Source organism: Nothobranchius furzeri, chromosome 8 (assembly GCF_043380555.1).
Source record: "Nothobranchius furzeri strain GRZ-AD chromosome 8, NfurGRZ-RIMD1, whole genome shotgun sequence".
Taxonomy (NCBI): Eukaryota; Metazoa; Chordata; class Actinopteri; order Cyprinodontiformes; family Nothobranchiidae; genus Nothobranchius; species Nothobranchius furzeri.
This window is the reverse complement of record NC_091748.1, coordinates 68,527,904-68,552,742: the sequence shown is the minus strand read 5'-3', so window position 1 is coordinate 68,552,742 and position 24,839 is coordinate 68,527,904. Positions and strand designations below refer to the sequence as shown.

General features: G+C 41.4%; 2 protein-coding genes and 1 long non-coding RNA gene across 4 annotated transcripts in view; 1 reads left to right on the top strand and 2 right to left on the bottom strand.

The window, feature by feature from the left end:
* jak1 (Janus kinase 1) overlaps positions 1-5,839 on the bottom strand; it is a 52,292-nt gene extending 46,453 nt beyond the window's left edge. The window contains exon 1 of the mRNA XM_015970987.3: positions 5,621-5,839. The gene's annotated coding sequence lies outside the window, so the exon portion shown is untranslated. The remainder of the gene's footprint in view (positions 1-5,620) is intronic.
* A 13,081-nt stretch (positions 5,840-18,920) lies between these two features.
* On the bottom strand, positions 18,921-20,184 carry LOC107392912 (uncharacterized). Of its 2 annotated transcripts, none has more exons than XR_011521420.1 (2): positions 20,074-20,184; positions 18,921-19,076 (listed from the first exon to the last, which is right to left on the bottom strand). It is a non-coding gene; the product is annotated as an uncharacterized lncRNA (long non-coding RNA). The 2 variants fall into 2 exon arrangements; XR_011521421.1 differs by lacking the exon at positions 20,074-20,184 and adding an exon at positions 19,834-19,971.
* A 1,249-nt stretch (positions 20,185-21,433) lies between these two features.
* Positions 21,434-24,839, top strand: part of ak4 (adenylate kinase 4) — a 10,747-nt gene continuing 7,341 nt past the window's right edge. Inside the window, exons 1-2 of the mRNA XM_015970986.3 lie at positions 21,434-21,799; positions 22,419-22,538. Coding sequence (XP_015826472.1) covers positions 21,658-21,799; positions 22,419-22,538 — 262 coding nt within the window. The 5' untranslated portion in view covers positions 21,434-21,657. The remainder of the gene's footprint in view (positions 21,800-22,418; positions 22,539-24,839) is intronic.

Sequence of the window (24,839 nt, the reverse complement as noted above, 5' to 3'; positions counted from 1 at the left end):
AAATTTCTGACTCTTATCGTGATAATTTTTCCCATGTCAATAAATCTGATAATAAAAAAAAGAAAAGATGTGTGTAGGTTGGCAACGTTCATGCCCCTTTAATAAGCTGTACCACCTTGAGTCACGTAAAAATGTGACTCAACGTGATATATGTGACATCCCCATCTAGTGAACAACTTTTGTTTCTGCGCATACGTACAGTTCTCGTCCTTTTATCGTAAGAGGTGAAATCCTCAATATATCTTGGTATTAATTTTAGGCCATGTCGCCCAGCCCTACAATATCAGTAAGTATGAAAAAAATCCCAAGTTTTTTAACCATTGGTTGCAAAAGTGTAAACCTTAACGGACTGCTTATATCGGAGATTTTTGATGCAGTCTGATATAATCCGATACATTTGTTTCGAATTACTTCCGATATCGATATCGGAACGGGACATCCCTAACATCCAAGCAGCTTATTACCACCCAGCAACTCTACCGGGCCATTTCCGAGTACATAACCCAATGATGGTATTCATGAAATGGAAGTGAAGACACATGCATACAGTGAAGGTCCAGTAAAATTATCCAAAGGTTTAGAGGCCGACCGATATGGTTTTTTAAAGAATTGTTTTGCCAATGGCTAGGGCTGTAACAAACGATTATTTGGATAATCGATTAATCGGATGGGGTCTCGACACGATTAATCGATTAATCGGATTACATGGGGAAATTTTTAAAAACTGCTAGGGAAACGTTATTTCTCTCCTTCCTTCACTTTATTTAACACAACATTATTAGAAAACAGTTCAATAGCAGAAAAACAACATGCCATCACCTAAATTGTCTTATAAGGTGTATAGACAGAGACCCTAAGCTACATCTATCTGTGACCTAAAATGCTTGGTCCAAGTTAAACAGCTTAAGGGCAATTCTCATCTGTTTTGTTTGATCTCATCTGTTGACATTTATTTTAAATGTAATTAAACATAGGCTGTGAATTAATCAAAATTGATCACCATTTCCAAAAATGACTGAAAAAATACCAAATAAAACAAAAGTAAATGAATGCCATCCTCCTTGCGATGATGCCCTGGGCAACTGCCATAAAGTCACATCAAGAAATGCTGCTGATCATTCCAATGATCCCAAATAGACTCACATTAGGCCACATGAAAGCAACTGAACCCAAAAATATATTAACCAGTATATAACTGCACTCTCACACAACACGCCTGCAGCAACAGTTAGGACTCCTCCCTCCCTTTTAAAAGCGTTTTTGCTTCTGAGGACATTGTGGTTGTAAAACCACATGCTAGTAGTCTGGCCCCGGTGTGATCAACCAGTTTCTGCGGGAATGTGACGGCGGAACCAGGGCCAGATTAACACTTTGTTGTACCCTGGGCAACAATATTCAAGGGCTCCATCATCACGACCCAAGGATCACCATAATGTGGTCACATACAGAATATTTTACTGTAATATGCAGTAAATATACTCAATACTTGAATGCCTGACAACACGTAACCCGCCCAGAGTAACCTTTGACCCACCTCGTGTGGACTGACCAATGAGGAGAGGGTCTTAACTTGAGGCCCTCTCTTCATTGGTCAGTCTGCATGAGACTGACTCTCAACTGACATTCAGTCGTAGGCAGCGAAGCGTCTCTGTGCAGCGCAAAAGCCCGGGTGGACAGTTTGTTTAATATAGGGTGACCATATTTCCATTTCCAAACAAGAGGACAGGGGATCTGTGCCTATGACGTCACACTATGGCAACGCCACACAAACCATGTTGGGACCCATTTTTTGTAAGAACTAAATTAATATCAGATTCTGCCAATAAAAGGGCTCTAAAACAATTCATATGTAAATATTTAGCATATTTACTGCAAAATCTCATTTTTCTGCTTTAGTGCTGCAACAAGGTTTTATTAATAATAAATTATTATACCTTTTGTTTTACTACAGCATCGGTACGCTTCCTGTGCAGATTATTAAGGATGCTTGTTTCAGCTGTGAGATTAGACGATAGGATCAATGAAAAAATAAGTTGTCACACACTCCATGGAAACTTTCAGAGAATCCACAAATAGTGGCTTTCAAATGGTTTTGTTACTTTTTGCAAGTTTAGAAAAGCAGCAGATGAGACAGCACGTCTGATAATTTAGTGTTTCATCTGATAATATTAGAACATGTCAGTAATGTCTGAGGGGCTTTTATAAACACCATATAACTAACACTACTGGAGAGGGCATGAATTACACAGAGGCTTCTGGGGAGCCCAGTTATGGGGGGGGGGGCATTTTGCCTTGGCCCCCAAAATGTCTTGAAACGGCCCTGGGTGTGTGACTGAGTTTTGAAGGTGATCTGAATTGTATCAGATGTATAAATATGACATGTGTATAACTTATTGTTTTATACTGGTAAAAACGTGTCGTGGAGATAAATCTACGTACATTTGACTTTTCAACACTTTGTTTTGTTTTCTTGTTTTTATTTAACTATTTTCCTGTCCTGTCTGTCTCTCATCTTCCTGCATCTCCTCATAATTCTCCAGAAAATCTGTTGCCTGGATTCTTACCTTTTCACCTCATCAGTTACTTTTGAGCAGATCAAAGGGATCTCCTGACCGAAAAGCGCAGAGCGCGTTTTCGATGCTGCGTGAGGTGAAATCACCGCAGCACAGGTGATGAGCTCCGCAGTAGCGAGCTTCAGGCACAAATAAGACAGAAAATAGAGAACATGTGCGGACATGAACGATCGTGTGCTAATTATAGTTTTTTGGTTGCGCCACTTTGAGAATGGACCGTGCGCTGGAAGCAGCTGCCTGGATCGCTGCGCGACAATGCGGAACCAGTTCGCAGCAGCGCAAGTCTGCCGGCTCTCCCTCACGCTGATCTGCCGGTACCGGCTCTCCCTCACGCTGATCTGCGGCTCTCCCTCGCGCTGATCTGCCGGCTCTCCCTCGTGCTGATCTGACTTGCTCTGGTCTGCGCGCAACGGCGGGCGGGAAGGGGGGGGGGGGCGCTTTTGGAAGAGTTGTGCGACACAACGAATCGATGACGCAATTCGTTGCCAACGCTTTTAGTAATCGATTTTCATCGAATTTATCAATTCGTTGTTGCAGCCCTACCAATGGCCAATATCTAAAGCCGATTATTAAGGCCGAAATGCACACACACACACACACACACACACACATGCACACGCACACACACACACGTTTTAGCAGCGCACTGATTTTGAAAGATAACTGTACACTCACTGTGTGCAATATAAATAAAATAAGTCAATAAATCTCTTAATATTTATTGACAAAATATAAAAAAAACAGTGTTGGGGTCCTTTGGGTCCTTTCGTCATTCTAGTAGTGGTGGTAGTTGGCCACACAGGTGCCTGGTTTTTATTTATTTATTTTTTATCGGCTTCTTTTAAAAATAATTTCAGCCAATGGCCGATATAGAAAAAGTTGAATATAGCGGCTCGATATGTCGGCCGACCTCTACAAAGGTTACAATAGCAAAAACAAATCCTTTAGATGCTGCAAACAGGCCTGTTGATGAAAAAGAGCCTTTGGCTAACTTTAGTACATTTACATTTGAAATGATTAAATGTCGATTAATATTTTAAAGTAAAATCATTAACTGCCATTCTACACCTCATGATTTGTTTTAGCATGCAGATGTCCTTGTGTGACCATTTTTCCTAAAGATAATCTAAGATTCAAAATCAACACTTTGTTTTTGGTTTTTACCCTTTTCATATCAGAAATTTACCAATCACACGTTAACAACAGCTAGCTTGATTAGTAAAGTATGGCCACTGACTGGTCAGATCTTCCTTTTTGTACAAAATAACCCAAATCTCAAATGTTTGTGGTATTCGCAAGTCAAATTATAACTCATTGAAAAGTCAATAACTAAAATATTAACAAATATTTAAACTACCAATCTTACACCAGAAACAGCCTCATTGTGTACAATGTGATAAAGCTAAGCTGTCTAACAAGGTAATACACCCATTTGTTAGATGTTTGCTGTGCTTATGTTTTACTGGTGTTTAAAACAAACTCACAAGGAAACTGTGATTTGCATTATGAACAGAAAAATTATACAGATGTTTCTGTTCTTCTTATCGAACTCTCAAGCAAGTTTCTAATGCTTTGATCTGATTAGTTCATACTTGAGATTGATTTGATCAAATGTCAGTTTTAAAAGAGAATCAAACAGTACAAAAATGTTACTAATTCAGCAACACTTTGACATTGTACAGTAGTGAAGTAAAACAGAAAACCACTAGGAAGTTCTCATAAAGTTTAAATTAGAAGTATTTACCTTCTCACTGGCCTAGTGGTATGAGTGTCTGCCCTGGGACTGGGAGATTTGAGGTTAAAATCCCAATTGGGTCATACCAGTGACTTTAAAAATGGAACCATGTCCCTGCTTGACGCTCAACATTAAGGGGTTGGATTGAGGGATTAAACCACCAAATAGTTTCTGAGCACAGCCACTGCTGCAGTTCATTGCTCCCAACGAGGGATGGGGCAAATGCAGCGATGTCATTTCACTAGTGTGTGACGATGACTAATGGGACTTTGTGTTATGATTGAGGCATTTCAGTGGGTAATGTTCATTCGACTGTTTTTACGAACTTTTACAAAAGGTTAAAAAACTTTTGTTCGTAACAGTTTGTCCGATTGCATCAAAATAAGGAGCAATGTGTGTCAATATGTGAAAACTGCAAAACCACACACACACAAAACTTGGGTGTAAAAAATAAATGCAGAGGCGATAACTGGACAGAGGCAACCTGGTTAATACATGAAAAGGTCAGAGATAATTTCTCTCCTTTTATGTTGAATATCAAAGTGATAACAAAAGGTAAGCAAAGAGCTCCTATCCGCCTAAAATTAACAGTTTAGAACATGTTGTCTGCCTCCGATCACATTTATGGTGCATGTAAAAGATGAAACATAAATGTTGTTGTTGTTTTTTATAAAATCCTGTAACAAAAAGAATAATTACCAGTTTAGGTAATTAACAATCAGTTATTAAGTAATAAATCAAATAAACCTTTTACATTTCTGATTACAGAGCTGACATACAAACAGTAGATTAGCACAAGCATTTACACACAAACAAAAACACAACAACCGCTTTAATAATTTCCCTATTCTCTTAAATGGAAATAAAACAAACTAATTTAATATTGCTAGGGGTGGTATGCCATATTGTCAACTGGTCTGACTTCATGGTTTTGCTTTTCTATAGGCGCTGTTATTGTCTACTTTCATTTTCCACATGCCATCTCAAAGAGTAAATAAAAATCTGAACATCCTTATTGACACTTGAATTAAGTAATATTACAAATAAAATACATCGCATTCTCCCGACGGAACACACAGACAGTGGTTGATATTTTGGGAAAAGGGTTAAAGTAAGACCCGCACATCCACGCAAGGAGAGTCTTGACACGTCGGCTAACGTTAGCTTGTTAGCCACTCGGTGTTAAAACTACGAAGTAGCTCAAAATGTATCAGCAACATGAGAATAACAAACGCGTGAGTCTTTGTTTACATCTGACTGAAAACCCGAGCTGTTTTCGATATAAACATTTATTACATGAATATTTACTTACCAAACAAGCCAGACAGCTGGCAAGTTACTTCCTTTTTAGAGCATTAGACGTTTCAGTCGATCAAGGCGTCTCTGTGCCCCTTCAAAGTGTCTTTAGTCGTTTTCATAAATCCAAATCTCACTAAGACAAGCATACGGTAGTCAAAACGACTGTGAAATTAACCGTATTTAGATGAGAAACACCAGGAACGGAGACACGGAACCATTTCCTCTCGCTGCTTGACTCTTCCTGACAACTCACGCCCCTTTCCCGAAAACAACGCGAACGCTGGCTGCAAATCTCAGCGGCTGATTGGCTGAGACGGCTATCCATCACGGTGACGCATTGGTGCAATTTGTTATGTAAAAGTAGTGCTGTTTTGTTTCTCTACTTCTTGTTTTCTTATACCTCGACCTTTCACCTTGGTGAGGAATAAAACGGAACCGGGTGGAGTTTAACTTGCCAATTAAAAACGAATAAAACAAAGAAATGAAGAAGAAGAAGAAGAAGAAGAAGAAGAAGAAGAAGAAGAAGAAGAAGAAGAAGTATCTTTTCTATAGTACCTCTCAAAATAAAAATCACGAGGCGCTTCACAAAAACAAAAAATGTAAAAATATAAAAAAGAATTTAGAAAATGATTACAAATATATTTAAAATTAGCAAAAAAAATAGACAATTGTGAATAAAAATGAAGAGAAAGAGAGAGAGTGAATAGGAAAGAGGGAAATCAGTGGATCCTGAGGAAGGTGGAATAGGCAGGGAGAGCAGAACAAGGAGAGGGTAATGAAGGTCATACAAAAGCCAGCCTGAACAAGTGAGTTTTCAGCTGATTTTTAAGGGAGACCACTGAGTCCACTGATCTCAGGCTCAGGGGGAAAGAGTTCCAGAGTCTGGGGGCCACAGCAGCAAATGATCTGTCACCTTTGGTCTTTAGCCTGGTGTGCTGCACAATCAGTAGGCTTTGGTCACTGGACCTCAGGGACCTGCTGGGTGTGTAGGGACTAAGAAGATCACCAATGCAAGATGGTGCTTGCCCATGTAAGGCCCTATAGACCAGAACCAGGATTTTGAAATGAGCCCTGAAGTTGACTGGCAGCCAGTGAAGCTGGAGGAGAAGCAGGGTGATGTGTGTGTTTTTGGAGGACTTGGTCAGAAGCCGAGCACAGGCATTCTGAACCACCTGTAGAGGGTCCAAGGATGTTTTGCTCAGACAAGTAAAAAGAGAGTTGCTGTAGTCTAAGCATGAGGAGATGAAGGTGTGGATAACGGTCTCAAGTTCAGAGCGGGACAGAATGGGACTCAGCTTAGCAATGTTCCTAAGATGGAAGAAGGAAGAGCAAACAAGGGAACTGACATGAGAATCCAGGGTGAGAGCTGGGTCAAAGGTCACGCCAAGATTCCTGACAGAAGGTTTGGTGTGAGAAGCAAGCTGACCAAGAGAGTCTCTGACTTTGGGAACCAGCTTGTCTGGGGCACAAATGAGGATCTCAGTCTTATCTTCATTCAGCTGAAGAAAGCTCCCAGCTATCCAGGTTTTGATAGAGTCTAAGCAGGTGTGTAACAGCTGCAGCTTAGATATCTCATGGGGCTTAAAGGAGATGTACAGTTGGATGTCATCTGCGTAAAGATGGTAGGAGATTCCTTTGAAGGAGCTCAGGATGTGCTGAAGAGGAAGCAGATAGAGGAGGAAGAGCAGAGGCCCCAGCACAGAACCCTGTGGGACACCATGGATAAGAGAGGTGGTGAAGGACATAAAATTGGAGATGGCCACAGAAAAGGAGCGCTGAGAAAGATAAGAGGAGAACCACTCCAGGGCAGTTTCTGATAGGTCTACCCAGTCTCTCAGCCTCTCCAGTAGCAGGTGATAGTCAACAGTGTCAAAGGCTGCACTCAGGTCCAGCAGAACCAGAGCAGAACAGTTCCCTGCATGACTGTGAGTCAGAAGGCCATTAGAGACCCTAAGAAGAGCTGTTTCAGTAGAATGAGCTCTACAAAAACTTAAATGGAATCATAGATGTTATGTTCATTAAGAGCAGCTTTGAGTTTTTTGCCTCAACCTTTTCCAAGATCTTGGAGAGGAACGGAAGTTTAGAGATGGGTCTGAAGCTGCTATGGAGAGAAGGGTCAAGACTCGTTTTTTTAAGAAGCGGGGTGGATTACAGCGTTATTAAAGTAAGCAGGGACCTGACCAGAAACCAGAAATGTGTTTCTTTGCGTTAAAAAATATTCCACCCATCCACCCTTTATCTGAACCCACTTGTCCATGCAGGACAGACATTCACATAATCATTTTCAACCACTGTCTAATTTTCTGATTGCTCTAGAATAAACAAAGGTTGTGGTTTGTACTTGGCTCCCCAGATTTCTACACAATAAGTATACATTGATCCAGAACTATTCAGTGGAAACTTGACCTTATATAATATTGGTATGACTTTGGCAATTTTCCCCTTTATATAACTTATATGTGACTTCCAAGTAAAATCCTCTTCGAACATGATTCCTAAAAACTTGGTTTCTTTTACTCTTTGAAATTAATTTAATTTCAATTTCAATTTATTTATTTCATTCGTTTTAAAATAAAATTATTTACCACAAAATAATACAACTTGTAAGACTTAAATGAAAAGGAGCAGACAGAAGAAAATCTTCAATATAGTCTGTCCCACTCACACAAGTAAATAAATCATAATAATAAAATAAACTTTGTTAAAGAGTCAGCTGCCTATAGCAGCATACCAAAAGTTTAACAAGTAAATACTTAATTTTGCTGTTTCATTGTAGCACCATATAACATAATCAAATTGCATTTCAAGAAATCAGGAGAAATTGAAGAAAAAATACATCCCAGATTAATCTATATACTTTGTTATCATACGATGTCGTCATCGTCCTCCGCTTATCCGGGTCCAGGTCGCAGGGGCAGCATCCCAACTAGGGAGCTCCAGACCGTCCTCTCCCCGGCCACCTCCACCAGTTCCTCCGGCAGGACCCCAAGGCGTTCCCAGACCAGATTGGAGATGTAACCTCTCCAACGTGTCCTGGGTTGACCCGGGGGCCTCCAGCCAGCAGGGCATGCCAGAAACACCTTCCCAGAGAGGTGTCCAAGAGGCATCCTGAGCAGATACCCAAACAACCTCAACTGACTCCTTTTGATCCGGAGGAGCAGCGGTTTTTCTCCGAGTCCCTCCTGAATGTCCGAGCTCCTCACCCTATCTCTAAGGCTGAGCCCGGCCACCCTACAGAGGAAACTCATTCCGGCCGCTTGTATCCGCAATCTCGTTCTTTCGGTCGCTCATGACCATAGGTGAGGATTGGGACGTAGATCAACCGGTAAATCGAGAGCCTGGCTTTCTGGCTCAGCTCCCTCTTCAACACAACAGATCGGCTCAGCGTCCGCATCACTGCAGACACTGAACCAATCTGCCTGTCGATCTCCCGATCCCTCCTACCCTCACTCGTGAACAAGACCCCGAGATACTTAAACTTTTCCACTTGAGGCAGGACCTCTCTCCCGACCCGGAGTTGGCAAGCCACCCTTTTCCGGTCGAGAACCATGGTCTCAGATTTGGAGGTGCTGATCCTCATCCCAGCCGCTTCACACTCGGCCGTGAACCCACCCAGCAAGAGCTGACGGTCAGAGCTGGATGAAGCTAGGAGGACCACATCATCCATAAAAAGCAGAGACGAGATTTTCCTGCCTCCAAACTCGACACACTCCACACCACAGCCGTGCCTAGAAATTCTGTCCATAAAGGTAAAAAGGGCAGCCCTGGCGGAGTCCAACCCTCCCAGGGAACAGGCCCGACTTACTACCGGCTATGCGGACCAAACTCACGCTCCTCTGGTAAAGGGACTGAATGGCCCTTAACAGAAAGCCACCCACCCCATACTCCTGGAGCGTCCCCCACAGGGTGCCCCTGGGGACACGGTCATAAGCCTTCTCCAAATCCACAAAACACATGTGGATTGGTTGGGCAAACTCCCATGCCCCCTCAATCACCGTTGCAAGGGTATAGAGCTGGTCCACAGTTCAACGGCCAGGACGAAAACCACATTGCTCCTTCTCAATCTGAGATTCAACTATCGATCGGACCCTCCTCTTCAGTACCTTGGAGTAGACCTTTCCAGGGAGGCTGAGAAGTGTGATCCCCCTATAGTTGGAACACACCCTCCAGTCACCCTTCTTAAAGATGGGGACCACCACCCCAGTTTGCCACTCCACACGAAATGTCCCCGATGACCACGCAATGTTGCAGAGACGTGTCAACCACGACAGCCCTACCACATTCATACCCTTGAGATACCCAGGACGAATCTCATCCACCCCCGGGGTTCCGCCGCTGTGTAGTTGTTTGACTCAGCAACTTGCCCCAGAGATTGGACAGTCCATCCTCAGGTCTCCTGGCTCTGGCTCCTCGGAATGTGCGTAGGTGGGATTGAGGAGCTCCTCAAAATATTCCTTCCACCGTCCGACTATAGCCCCATTTCATGTCAGCAGCTCCCCATCCCCACTGTAAGCAGTGTGAGCGAGTTGCTGCCTCCCTCTCCTGAGGCGCCGGACAGTTTGCCAGAACCTCTTTGGGGCCAATCGATAGTCTTTCTCCATGGCCTAACCAAACTCCTCCCACGCCCGAGATTTTGTCTAGGCAATGCCACTGCTGCACCCCGCTTGGCTGCCCCAGTACCTGTCTGCTGCCTCCGGAGACCCACAGACCAGCCACGCCCTGTAGGCCTCCTTCTTCAGCCTGACGGCTCCCCGAACCTCTGGTGTCCACAGCGGGTACAGGGGTTGCCACCACGACTGGCATCGTCCACCTTGCGACCACAGCTAGCAACAGCCACCTCAACAATCGCAGAGTGGAACAAGGCCCACTTGGAGTCGATGTCCCCCACTGCTCTCGGGACACGGTCAAAGCTCTGCCAGAGGTGGGAGTTGAAGACCGTTGTAGAGTTAAATCTGCATACTGGAATCACCCTGTTGCTATTCAGTGGAGATTCCGAAAATGACCAATCAGATTAACCTATGAGGCTTAGATCATATATAAATATCCCGGATACTTATATATCGATCTAAGTTCATACATCAACCTGTTTGATCTAATTTTAATCCAAAGATTAATGTTTAACTTAGATAATTAAATTTAATAGCAAAAGTTATTTTAAATCAGAAGCTAGGATCTTTTGCTTTCAAATAACCAGAAATATCAACCTTTTCTGTGTTTCGTTTCAATAAGGCAAGTTTAAAAATGAAGAAATTTTATTACTAACAATTTTAAACTGGAAAGATTTTAAACGACAATTATAAAATGACAATTCATGGATGGCAATTTTAATGCCAATCTTTAACAGTTTTGATATTAAACTTGTTTAAAAGCAAACCTGTGACTGAATGGAGCTAAAATGAGAATGGTGAGTTTTGGATGCATGAATGAAGTTCTCAGAAGGTTTCTTTCAGAGAGAATGAAAGCGTTCTGGGTGGAAATGATGTTTTGCGGATAACTGAGTTATTTTGAGAGAAACAGCATCAAACGCATCCTCGTGTTCTACCTCACCCAAACAGGACCCTCTTGTGGATCCGGAGATCAGGAGGATGGTGATTCATCCAAGATGACACCCCGGCTGGTAGAGGAGACGCAAGTGTCCGATCGTCTTGTCCAGAGTTGTCCTCGGTACACGGTGTATGAAGCGTTTGGCAGATGAACATTCTCGTCTTTAACTTAACTTCAGAAATCAATGACTCTGGTAGAGTCTTCGTTAGCTGGTTTACAGTTACGTTTATTCTTTTGCTATTCTGGTCGGCGTGACTAGAACAGCAGGTGGAGGTTAGGAGACGGCCGTTCCCCTTTCCTCGTGGTGTTGGTTCAAGAACTGGACTTGAATCTGTGATGGTTAGTTTTTACCAAAAGCTCTCAGGACCACTCCCACTCCCTTCGGAAGAAAGCTTGCTCATGCGTCAAAAACATGTGATGCAGTTATTGTTTGTCTGAACTCTGTGTTAACTGAATAGGGTGAACTTGACCTTGTTGCTAAACACATCTTTAATCATTATAATAATTATTATTATTATACCCAAAGCATAATAATCCATTTGATGTAATTAAAATACCTTTATATTGAACCAAGTGATCATGTTATGATGATTATATTAAACAGTAATAAAATCAATGAGTTTATTAATTATTATCTAATTATTATCATCGTGACTTGAAGTGTCCTTCTGGACGGAACAGCAGATATGATGTTATGATCTTGAGCAGACATCGTGGCTCCTTGGGTTAATCTGTGGATTCAAAAGTACTGTTTGACCCAGCTGGGCAAATGTGACCTTTGCCACAAATCAGAGAACCTTCATCACGCTACACCGTCTTGACAGGTTCTTCTGCCAAGCGTTCCCAGCAGACCCTCACTATGCGTTTGGGTCTGCCAGGTCTACGCGGTATCTTCCCCTGCCATCTGATCCAATTCACCACCAGGTGGTGATCAGTTGACAGCTTCGCTCCTCTCTTCACTTGGGTGTCCAAAACATACGGCCGCAGGTCAGATGATACGACTACAAAGTCAATCATCGACCTGCGACATATGGGCCATTCCCATCTGTACCGGGTCGGCCCGGGCCGGGTAGCGTAGGTTGTTTACATATCTGGGTGGCCTGGTATTTTTCCGGGCCAACCAAGGCTCATTCTCAGCCCTCTTCTCGAGGGGGTCTGCTTCAGGCCGACCAGGGCCAACACACCCACTGCTGACAGCAAATTCACACCTTCCATTAGAGCAAGCCTCTGATTGGTGGGTAGAATCAGCCCACATGGGCTTAAGACAAGGATGTGTGGAATCAACTGGGCCAGGCTGGGGCCGACTGGGGCTACCCGGCCCGGGCCGACCCGGTACAGATGGGAATGGCCCATTAGGCTGCCCTGGTACCAAGTGTACCGATGGGCATCCTTATATTCGAACATGGTGTTCGTTGTGGCCAAAGTGCGGCTTATACAGAAGTCCAATAACAAAACACCACTCGAGTTTAGATCAGGCGGGCCGTTCCTCCCAATCACACCACTCCAGGTCATGCTGTCATTGCCCACGTGAGCATTTCTTATACTATTTTTAAAAGACTTTTTTAAACATTATAATTGATTTTACTTCTTTTATTTCGAATTCCAGTTTGTTCCAGAAACCGACTCCAGATACATTTCCATTCCTAATGGAAAGATAGATCACTGCTTTCTTGATATTAAACAATATAATGTTTGTTTTGTTCAGGTTCAGTGTCAGTCTGTTTACATCAACCCATTTTTTACTTTAATCAGTTCACTATTTATCACTTGAGTTACTTCATGTATATTTGATCCTTAGTAAAACAATGTAGTATCATCTGCAAGCAGAAGAGTACCAAGCAGTTTGGATACATTTATAATGTCATTGATAAACAATATGAACTGTTTACGTCCAAGGACTGACCCTTGTGGTACTCCATAACTGATATCACTTGTTTCTGATTTAGTATCATGAATCTGAACAAATTGTTTTCTATTTTCAAGATAACATTTAACCCATTGATGAGCAACACCTCTTAATCCATTCTGATAGAATATCTGAAATAACCTTGAGTGATCAATGACATCAAATGCTTTCTTTAAGTTAATAAAAACACTGATTAAATAGTTTTATTGTAAATTACTCTTGATATTTTACCAGTTAAATACATTTTTGCCTTTGCTGTTGAATGTTTGGTTCTAAATCCACACTGTTCATGGTCTACAATTATAGTTTTTAATGAATTTATCCAACCTTAATGCAAAACACTTCCACAAGGGTGGAAAAAGAGAAATACATTTAATAATTAAACACTTCTTATTAAATATTATATATTAGAATATTAGAAAAATTAGCAACCCAAAATGTTTTTTCTAATCTTTATTCAATATTGATGCTAATAATCCAGAACAGCAAAAAATAAATATGTTTTACATGAAGAAGGGTGTTGATATAAAATAAAAAGACTGCTTGTGTAATAAACAAAGGTGAAACTCGAAAAATGAAAATCTGGTGCAAAAGTTAATTTATTTTAGTAATTCAGCTGAAAAGGTGAAACTAATATATGAAACAGACTCATCTGTTATACTTGTGATGATTATGGTTTACAGCTTATGAAAATCTCAGACAATTAGAATATTGTGAAAAGGTTCAATATTCTAGACTCAAAGTGTCACACTCCAATCAGCTAATTGATCCAACCCCCTTGCAAAGGGTTCCCGAGCCTTTAACTGGTCTCTCAGACTAAGCTGAAATAAATAGACTTTTGCAGCATATTCTTCCCTGTAAACAGTCAACATCGCATAGACGTGCAGATCATGTCTATATTGAGTCCGTTGGTCTAGACCACGTCTGTAGGTCATCCAAACTAGGTCTTTGCACAGTGGGTTATTGTTTGCGTTTCACCTGTAATTGACAACTTTATGATGGACTCGGTTTTTGTGCACTCAGGATTGCTGACTTTCTACAGGTGGCCGATAAAAAAAAGTTTTCTCAGGATTTTGTCTCTGCTATCTGCCGATTTTGTTCTTGAATCTGACATGATGAAATCTTCACCTTTTCTTCACTGGGGCAGCAGTGCCTCATGAGGTAGAGTAGGTTGTAGGAAGGTTGAAGGTTTTATCCCGCCTCCCGCTACAGAATACTGCTGTTGTGTCTTTGGGCAAGACACTTAATCCTCCTTGCCTGCTGATGGTGGTTGGAGGGACCGGTGGTGCCTGTGATCAGCAAGCCTCACCTCCGTCAGTTCGCCCCAGGGCAGCTGTGGCTACAATGAAGCTCATCATCAGTGTGTGAATGGATGAATGACTAATTGTGTTGTAAAGCACCTTGGAGGGTTGTGGGGCCCTAAGAATGTGCTGCACAAATCTAGGCCATAAATCACATTTTCTGCCTTGTTGCAGCTTTGATTTAGCATATTTCCTTATACTGTAAACTTTCTAAATGTGTTCCAGCATTGCCTTTTGTTTAAACACCGTTTTTATAAGACTAGGACTAACAGAGGTACTTTCTTGATCCAAAATTTCTATTGAATTTGCTGGAATTGAACAAATTCTTTTATTTATTTTTTCTGTGTCCTGTCCAGCTGTGAAGCAATCAGAATTGATGTCTGAATGCCGAAGGCAAGCCTTGCAGCTTTATTCTCACAGATGGAGCTTCTGCTATAATACCACTCCTGATACCAAAACTTTATTAGAAGTATTTTCGGTTGTTTTAAATTCCAACAGACGCTGGCCTACACCAAATGACGCCAGCACACAACCCCACTTACCTACAGAGTGTCTAGGTGCAACTTAAAATTGGAAGTGGGCACCGGCACTTCAGGTTAGGCTGAGAGATCCCACCAGGTGCCGTTGAATATGCTCACTCCCTAAAAGTGTCCATTTGCATGGAATGTCGTTGGTGGAAGTGTTTAATGTGCAAATTACAATTGGGGCGCAAGCTGCCATGACTGTGGACATGGGAACCACACCCGCGCCCCCTGACTTACCCACACTCCAAATCCCTATGTGCATGTTTGTGTGGTGATGTGAAAGAGCAGGAGGAGGAAAATGTCTGAGGATGGGGAGGAATGGCTGGGGGGGCTAGACCCTAAAGGGAGCCAGCTGCCCCACTGGCCCCAATAGGCACCCCAGTTCCAAAATCCACCTGGGACATGGAGACCCTATCCTAGCCAAGGCCCAAAGCAGCATCGCAGAGTCCCACAAAGTCCGAGGCCACCTACCCAGCTCCACCCCCAGCAGAGTATCTACTCCCATCCCCGCATCTGATCAACTTCCAGACTACGTAAGACATAGACACCCTGGTAAAGTTGGGTCTTTAGTTGGGAATTTAACAAATTCTAACGAATCAGTCAAAGAGATGTAACAAAGATTCCCCCTGTTGTAAAAATAAAAGCCACCAAGTAAAATTTCAAGATGATGACATCATCAAAACAAGGATTTTCCCTGCTGTTAGCAGGCTAAAGATAAAAGATTTCTTTCAATTGGTGCTGATAAAAGTAGTTGACTTTTATTTTTCTTTATTCTGGTATAGGTCAAACTTCCTTAAAAAGTACAAAGTCCAACATGTAGATAAATTGGTCAAAGGTCTTAGCCCTGCTGACGCCTTCTCTCCCTCGTTGTCAGCTGGGACGCAGTCTGAGACCTACAAAGTCCACATCATGAAAATGAAACTGCTTCAGATATTCAGTGTAAGACTTTAAATCACCAGAATCTGCATCTCGGCACATGCTTTTAAAAATTAAAGACACTGTAGAGGGTTACTGATCACAAACTACAACTCAAGTGAGAAACATGGACAACATTTCAGGAGGTTTATTAGCTAGAAAACACATTTTTTAAACAATCTGTAAATTTTCCCAAAATAAATTTTGATAATATACAAAATAGTTATAGTTTTAATTTTAAAAAGTCAACTAAAGTGAGACTTGTTCTTTCTGATTTAGTCTCATGTTCTCATGCTGGAGCTGCAAGTAGCCTAAATATCTCTGAACACACGAGTCACTTAGTCCCTGCTCCAGCAGCAATGGATACAAGTTAACAAAATAAAAGTCTTTTTCACTGTAATGGAAAGAGGAGGGCCTGAAAGTTCCTTAAAAGACATTAGATGCTTCAGGGGTTTGCCCACACTCGCTGCCTTGCTTAAAGGGAAGTGTGAAGAGGAAAATCGCCAAACAACCAGAGGCAGTGAGCATTTTTTGAAACAGTAGTCTAAGAAGGCTCACATGTGCTGGCCCTCATTTGGAGAATGACTTCTTCTGAGTGTGTGAATACACTCAGCTTTTATATTTTATGCTACAAGACCTAAAGACCCAACCACAAAATATTTGTTATCATGACCGAGAGAGAAAAACATGAATAAAGGTGAAACGAGCAGGCCGGGGTTAGAGCGAGAAGACATCAAAACATGATTTGTGACTCTTGAGGGGATTTCCACAGCTTATCAGCTGTGTGTGTGTGTGTGTGTGTGTGTGTGTGTGTGTGTGTGTGTGTGTGTGTACACAAATGTCAAGTGCAAAGTGACCTGATGTTCATGAACATGAGTCAGAAACAAGTTCTGAATCCCAACACATTCACACACCACAGATAAAACACCATTAAGACACCAGAACGACTTGCTAACAGATGGCTGATCACACAACTCATGCAAAACAGCTTTTCATTTATACTGAAACAAGAGAATGCAGGGGACTGTGTTTCTGTTTAGACAGGACTGGTTTTGTTGGGATAGTTGACACAAATCCTGTTCAACAGAAAAGTGACATATCAAGCTGCATTTGAACCATATGAAGATCAATGTGGGAAAGGAATCAGCAAACAGCACCAAAAGTAAACCGGTAGCTCCCCCCGGTGACAAGAATTTAGAACAACTTTAGGACATTTATTTTGGATCACGTCACCAAAATCATCAGATTTTTCTCCTTAGTTTAATTATGTTGTGTTGTAGTGATCTTATTTTGAATTTTTATTGTGTTACAATTTATCCTCTAAAACTAATCGGCTGAACAAAGCAGGATGGCATTTGTTCATGGGCGTAATTTTTTGGTGGGTGGGATTGGGGGGGGGGGGGGGATTTTTGTCCCCTGCACTTCTTACCATCCAAAACAATATTATGCTGTATTAAATAGACTGGTTGAGCAATAAGAGTTCAGCTAGAATCTGATGTAAATGACCTCTATTGATCAGATATTCAAAAAATAAGTGTAAAATGATAATGAGTAGGAATATAAATGACTAACAAGGTGAAAAACAAAGTCTAATTGAAAGTATTAGTTTTTGTTTTACTGTCACCTGTGTACTTTACAATTTTGCATTCCTGACATTGCATAAAAGAGCCTCTAGGCTGTGTAAAGACCCCCCCCCACCACCACACACACACACACACACACACCGATCCTCATGCCAGTTAAGACCCCCCACTCCTAAAGTCAAAACTACACCCGTACCTTTATGTGGAGAGGGTTTGCTTGTAAATTTATTTAATCATATTGGTTTTATTTTTATAGTTAACTCATATATGACACAGATGTTTTACTCTATTTTAGCTATTTTTTTAACAAACCATCATAACAAATGAAAAAAAAGTGAGTTTGTGTGAAAACTTGCTTTAAAATTTACAGCTGCTTCTCTTTTTATATGAGAAACAAACTCAAGTTAACATTTTCTAATCTAAGTAAACTTACGGAGGTTGTGGGCCAGCAGTTTCTCTCTCTCTCTCTCTGGTGTATATATATATTTAAAAAATGTTACATTTATAATCTATATGGCTAACTTTTTTCCTTGCAACACTCAAATGTAGGCTTTTACAATAACAAATCTAATCATTTCATAAAAGATTAAGCTGATTTCGTGTTGTAAATAAAAACACACGGACTCAACGTCTAGTTGAAACCTTTATTCTGCACTGGAAAACGACGACTTACTAACACACTTGCGTCTCCCGTTTGTTCATCAGCCCTCTGGTCAGCTGACCTCTGCATCAGCGTCAAGGTGGCAGCCATCCTTCAGTTATCACAGTACTGTACCTTCGATGGGGACAGCATCAGCACTGTGATAACTGAACCAGGGCAGCCAGTCAAATCTAGCAGACTGCAGATTCACTCCATCTGCCATCGACTCTTGGTGTTCAAACGGAGGGTCAACAAGTTGCATGGAGATGATGTAATTTCTCACCATTTGTAGCAAAATGAGTGCAATCATGAAGTCATTCAATTCAAAAATGCCTAATTTGAATAAATTAAAGGACATTCGTAGTTTTAAAAGGAGATACAATTATAGGGAAAACAAAATAATAAAGCAGGGGGAGAAAAAGAAATTTATGTCTACAGAAAAATCCTCACTGGTCTAATTTTGCCCGCAAAAAGTAGAAAAAAGTAGCTAAAAAATCTGAGACTTTAGCGCTTGCATGCAGGTCAGTTAATCCTCAAGTAAGCTGTTGTTTTAGTGGTCAATTTCTGTTCTTTAAAGGGCAATCTTTTGTTTATTATACCATAAGGATTAGTCTGAATGTAACATTAAAACATTAGGTGGAAAGTAAATCTATATTTTTGTGTATGGAGACTGGAATCTTCCACTATATTTCATTATGTTTACCTGCTATGTTTCATGGAATTCATTTGTCTGACCATTAATATTTTAATATGAAATATAATTTTTTATTTTAATTGCTCAAAATAATTTTGGGTTTGCAACATCCTAACAATCACAAGTAGGTAATACAAATGCACAGCGAAAGGTCAATTCAGGTAACAACAGTATAAACAGTGTGCTATTAATTACTGAAAATCTGGTTAGGAGGAGGACAACAATGCTAAAGTTTTATTTTGGAGTTGGTTTCTTGATTTATTTCAAAATAAAACATTTTGTCCCGTCATAGCTGCACATAGACGCTTGTTAATGGTCCACTGGTGCTTTTCTTTTCTTTCTCCATCCTTGTTCCTGGGGATCTGTTGAGACAAACTTTTATATTATTTTCATACCACAAGGCTGAGTGATGTCAGACTTGTTATGGTTCAGGTCTGGAGCTCCTCCCCCTCGCTCTCTCTCTCCTGTGGAGCGGTCTGTGCGCGTCACTGGCTGACGTAACGACTCCTCCTCCTCTCCGAGTCCGCCCTCTGCACTTCATGTAAACAACTCCATTAGCTCCGCAGCACAAGGCTCTGGCCAAAAAAAGCTGTTGTTGTCAAACGCGGGCAGCGAGGCGACATGTGCCAGAAGTAAAGTAACCAGCAGACGCACTGTCATGGCTCTGCGCGCGCCGCAAACAGGAAGAACCCCGAGGTGAACGCGCGTCCGTGTTGCGCAAACCTCCAATGTAAACAAGAGAATAAAATTTGATATGCAACAGCCTGCAGATCAGCGGCTGTCATATTTGTGTGAAATAAAGAAGGAAGCTGAGCCCCATCTTGGTTTCTACACAAAAAGTTGTCCAAATGAAGAATGAAAAATGTACACAAATCAAACAAAAACATTAAAGTAATGCTGTCTGAGATCCGAGCTAAGAAGTGAAACGTTTGTGTTGAATATTGTGCAGCCAAATGTTAACGCCCAACGTTGCACACACACGCGCGCGCGCGCACACACACACTCACACCCCTCTTCAGGGCAAAAACAAACGGCACGCTCTTCCACCCAAATCTAAACATTTCGCCCTAATTCCGTTGCGCTCTCCTCGAACATGTCGCAAACATTTAGCACACTTACCTGCGTCTGTCCCCTTTCCGTCCCCGTGTTTACATGAATATTTTTAATGACGCAGCAAGACCACACAGAGCAACGTGAGTGTCGCCATTTTTTGTTGTTATTGAATTCTACCGAAAGCCATGTGACAAAATGAGCAAAATGTTCTGGCGAGCTTCCGGTGGCGGAGGAAAAAACTAGTTTCTGGAGGGCAGAAAAAGGTTCATCTCCAGACTTGTTTGTCTGATGGATTAGTCCGCTCACCTCTCTCCTCTGACGGCCGACCGGAGCCCGTGTTTGACAGCTCCGGGACGCTGCTGCCGCCGCCTTATGGCTCGCAACAAGTCTACTCACTGGGATTCCTACGCAAATGACAGCGAGTCTTTTGCGCCTTCCGCTGTAGCGCAAAAACGATCAGTTTGTCAACTCTAGAATGAAAGCACCGATCTGCTGGAGATATGCTGTCAAAATAAACTAAGAAAATGAATAGGCTGTAAAATATGTATTAGCCTAATTATTCAAACAATATCTACCAACAATCTGTATGAAACCTGTTTATTTTTGGATTGTTTTGGATATTATTGGATTTGGATATTATTTTTGGATTGCAGTTCTACTATTTATTTCGGCCAACGTGCTTGAAATGAAAGAAATACACTCTAAAAGGTGTGAAAATAAAAACAACTGCATTTCATTTATTTATTTATAAAGCACCTTAATGCCACCAGCCAAGGCTGCCCAAAGTGCAATACGTGATAAAATCATAGCCCATGTACATTAAAATTAGAGTCAACAATCAGACCATACTAAAAATGGATATTATAAGACATAAAAACACTAAACATAATAAAATCAAAATGCACATAATGCCCCAAAACAATAAAAATAAATAAATACGTTCCAAGAATATTACCATTATTATTAATAATATTACAGTTTGGATTATTTTAGTAAAATTTGCGCAGAGCCAACTCAGGTTGGATTGTTGGTTTGACCCTGTGGCTGATGATTTCCACCAGGCCCGATCTGAACTTCTGAGATTGACACGTTTAAGTGTAGCACGTAAAAATGGTCTGCGACACACTCGTCCACCATAAGGTGGCGAATTGCTGTAACTTTATGCTTTTGTTTCCAGCGGAAAAGGTCAAGTCAACGTTTAAACTGCTTAAAACAAGTTTAAAAATAACCGTTAAATTGCTAATGTTTTGGTTAAAATAAATTATTGTTTCTAAAATTCAAACTTTGCTTGGACCAGCAGTCAACCACTTGTCAGGGCATATTTTAATTTAATAACAAACAAACAAACCAATAAACAAACAAACAAAAAACGATAAAAAAACAAATAACAAATGACAAAACAAAAATTAAAACAACCCAGCAGATTTTAGAGTGTAGATTAAATTCCAAACCGATGTCACATTTTTTTAAATAGCTCATAAATCAAATTAACCTCCTTTATCTAATTGTACATTACTTCTTCTCAAACGGACTACAATTTGTACCACATTAAAAACTACAATAACCAGTTCGCCGCCTGGTGTTCAGCCATCCGCATTTTTTCTAGATGATGCGCGCAGAAAAATAGGGCGTTGTGGAGTCTCGCTCGTTCATTCGCGGAGGAAAGTCTCTTTTCTTAAAGAAACAGGAGAGCGAGCGACGAAGAGAGAGAGAGAGAGAAAGAGAGAGCGAGAGAGAGACTGCGCGTAAATCCACTGCGAGCGAGTTTTAAAGTGCAGATATTTTTCTTGGCTGACCGTTCATGCGTGCAGCTGTGAGAAATAAGCGCAAACAGAAACATCTGCCTTTGAACAGCCCCGTCTATTGCTGCTTGTCCCCCCGGTGGTAGACATGGCAAAGTTATTCCGTGCTGCAATCATGGGTCCACCAGGATCAGGAAAAGGCACGATATCCAAGAGGATTGCTCAGAGCTTCGGACTGCAATACCTGTCCAGCGGTCACTTTCTGCGCGAGGGCACAACTGTCGACCCAGGTAAGAGAGAGAGAGAGAGAGGGAGATAGCCCGTAAACAGAAGCCCACTCCACTAAACTCTGTTGTGTCAACAGGAAGCGTTGGAGCCTGCTCGTTTTCCGTGCAGCATGCTTGAATTGCCACGATGACCTTGTTTTCATGCAGCTAATGTTGCAACAAAGCGCGTTGCTGATGCATGTAACATGAACTAGCAGTGTTTTCCCCCGTTCTGTCTTCAGAGCCTGTGTGAGCCTCACAACACCACACAGAAGAAAGCAGACACTAGATTGACCCCCCCCCCCCCCTGCTCACCCATAATGTGTTTTCTAATTTCAATTCCTAATTTTTTGCGTTTATTTCCTCAAACATCCAAAACCGTTGGTTGTGTTTCCTCTAGCTTCCTTTTTCTAGGGCACATTTTCTTCCCAGGAAATTTTAATAAAGGTTTCCGTACAGGCCAGCATGATTTGGAAAGATGCCAAAAACCGCGTTCCTTATTTTCTCTTTTATAATCTCTTCAATCAGTCCTCCGCAGGGACAACCCCGCAGCTTCCAAAGGTTAAACTTTTCACGTTGCCTCTCAGATAGACATTCTCACAATCAGGAAGCTCTGTTCATATCTCTGTTTGTTGTTGATCAGAGGCAGGACTGCTGGTGAAGACCTACGTACAGAAAGGCATGCCGATCCCTGACCATTTGATGACCAGACTGATGCTGCCCAAGCTGCAACAGCTGAGAGACCACAGCTGGCTGCTTGATGGTGAGAAACAGCTTTTGTTGTTTCAGACTTTCCACTAATACCATAAAACATGGAGCTGCCTCAATAAATTCTTGTATTTTCTTATATTTAAAGAAATATATTAAAAATGCTAAGTCATGGTAATTAAAGAGACTTCCAACCATCTTTCTAATCTGATTGGTCCATGCAGATGCCCCCCACCCCCATCCCACAGGCAGAGCCACATGCAAGGACTTTTTAAAACCTCTGTATTTCATTAACAAATAAACAGATAAATATAAACAAATCCAAAGAGTGCACAATGTGTCTCATTCAGTTTGAAAGTGTCAAAAGAAAAAAAAAACAATCTGGCTCATCCTGTTTGAAAAGACGGCTTATTGTTTTTAATTATCGGCTGACCCTGTTTGGGTTTATATTCTTTAGATTCCCTGCTGAAAATGTAAGGAAACAGAAGAATTAGCACAGTTTGGGTGGGGGGATCAGATATATTCAGTTTTAACACTGTAAAACACTTCTGTCAGCAATTATTCATCAGTAATATAAATAATTTGTGTAAGTTTGATTAAATGTTGAATTTTTCTAGTAAGTCATCATTTAAAGCTGCAAATGGCAAAATTGTAAAACAAATTAGCTTAAAACATAGAGAGGCTCTAACATGGTACAGCTATTATATATATATATATATATATATATATATATATATATATATATTAGTGCTGTGAAAAAAATAACGCATTAATTTAGTTAATCAATGTGAAATGTTTAATGCATAAAAAAATTAACGTAATTAATGCAGTTTTTCAAATTTTATGTCATCCGACACCTCAAACTCGTGAGCGGCTCTGAAGGAGGGGGCAGCATTGCGCTATGCTGGTGTCTGACCTGCTGGAGATGATTAGAAGCAGCAGCAGCAGAAAAAGAGAAGGAGAGGAAAAGCTTGCTAGCATGGACAATGCTGTCCATGGAGCGATGTCTAAATCGGTACAAAACAGAGCCCACAATGGATACTGGACACTGTCCATTACAGTGGTGGTTGAAGAGAGAAGAAACACATTCCAGACTGGCACCTGTTGCATGCTGTCAACCCCTGCAACCACAGTGCCTTGTGAGAGATTATTTTCACTCTCAGGTCACATCGTTGGTGCGCTCCAGGCAGCTGCGTCCAGCGCACGGTCCATTCTCAAAGTGGCACAACCAAAAAACTATAATTAACACACGATCGTTCATGTCCGCACATGTTCTCTACTTTCTGTCTTATTTGTGCCTGAAGCGCTCTGCTTCTGCGGAGCTCATCACCTGTGCTGCGGTGACTCCACCTCACTGACGCAGCATCGAAACGCGCTCTCCGCTTTGCGGTCAGGAGATCCCTTTTGATCTGCTCAAAAGTAACTGATGAGGTGAAAAAGTAAGAATCCAGGCAGCAGTTTTTTTGGAGAGTTTAGAGGAGACGCAGGAAGATGAGAGACAGACAGGACAGGAAAATAGTTAAATAAAAACAAAAAAACAAAACAAAGTGTAGGTAGATTTATCTCCACTACGCGTTTTTACCTGTATAAAACAACAAGTTATACACATGTCATATTTATGAGTTTGATATAATTCAGATCACCTTCAAAACTCTGTCACACACCCAGGGCCGCTTCAAGGCATTCTGGGGGCCAAGGCAAAACATAACTCCCCCCACCCCTATAACTAGGCTCCCCAGAAGCCTCTGTGTAATCCAAAACCTCTCCAGGAGTATTAGTTATACAGTGTTTATAAAAGCCCCTCAGACATTACTGACATGTTCTAATATTATCAGATGAAAAACTAAATTATCAGACATGCTGTCTCATCTGCTGCTTTTCTAAACTTGCAAAAAGTAACAAAACCATTTGAAAGCCACTATTTGTGGATTCTCTGAAAGTTTCCATGGAGTGTGTGACAACTTATTTTTTCATTGAGAAATATAAAGTTGGAAAAAAGTGTAAGAGCAGCCAGGCTGATGATCAGATAAGTTGTGATTAATCACAATTAATTACAGAAAATTGTGCGATTAATTAGTTAATTTTTTTAATCGACTGCCCCAAGCGGAGGAGTTTAAGTATCTCTGGGTCTTGTTCACAAGTGATGGAAAGCTGGAGCGTGAGATCGATAGGCGGATTGGTGCTGCACCTGCAGTGATGCGGGCGTTGTACCGGTCTGTCATGGTGAAGCGAGAGCTGAGTCAGAAGGCGAAGCTCTTGATTTACCCCTCGATCTACGTTCCTGTACCTCACCTATGGTCATGAGCTTTGGGTAGTGACCGAAAAAACAAGATCACAGATACAAGCAGCCAAAATG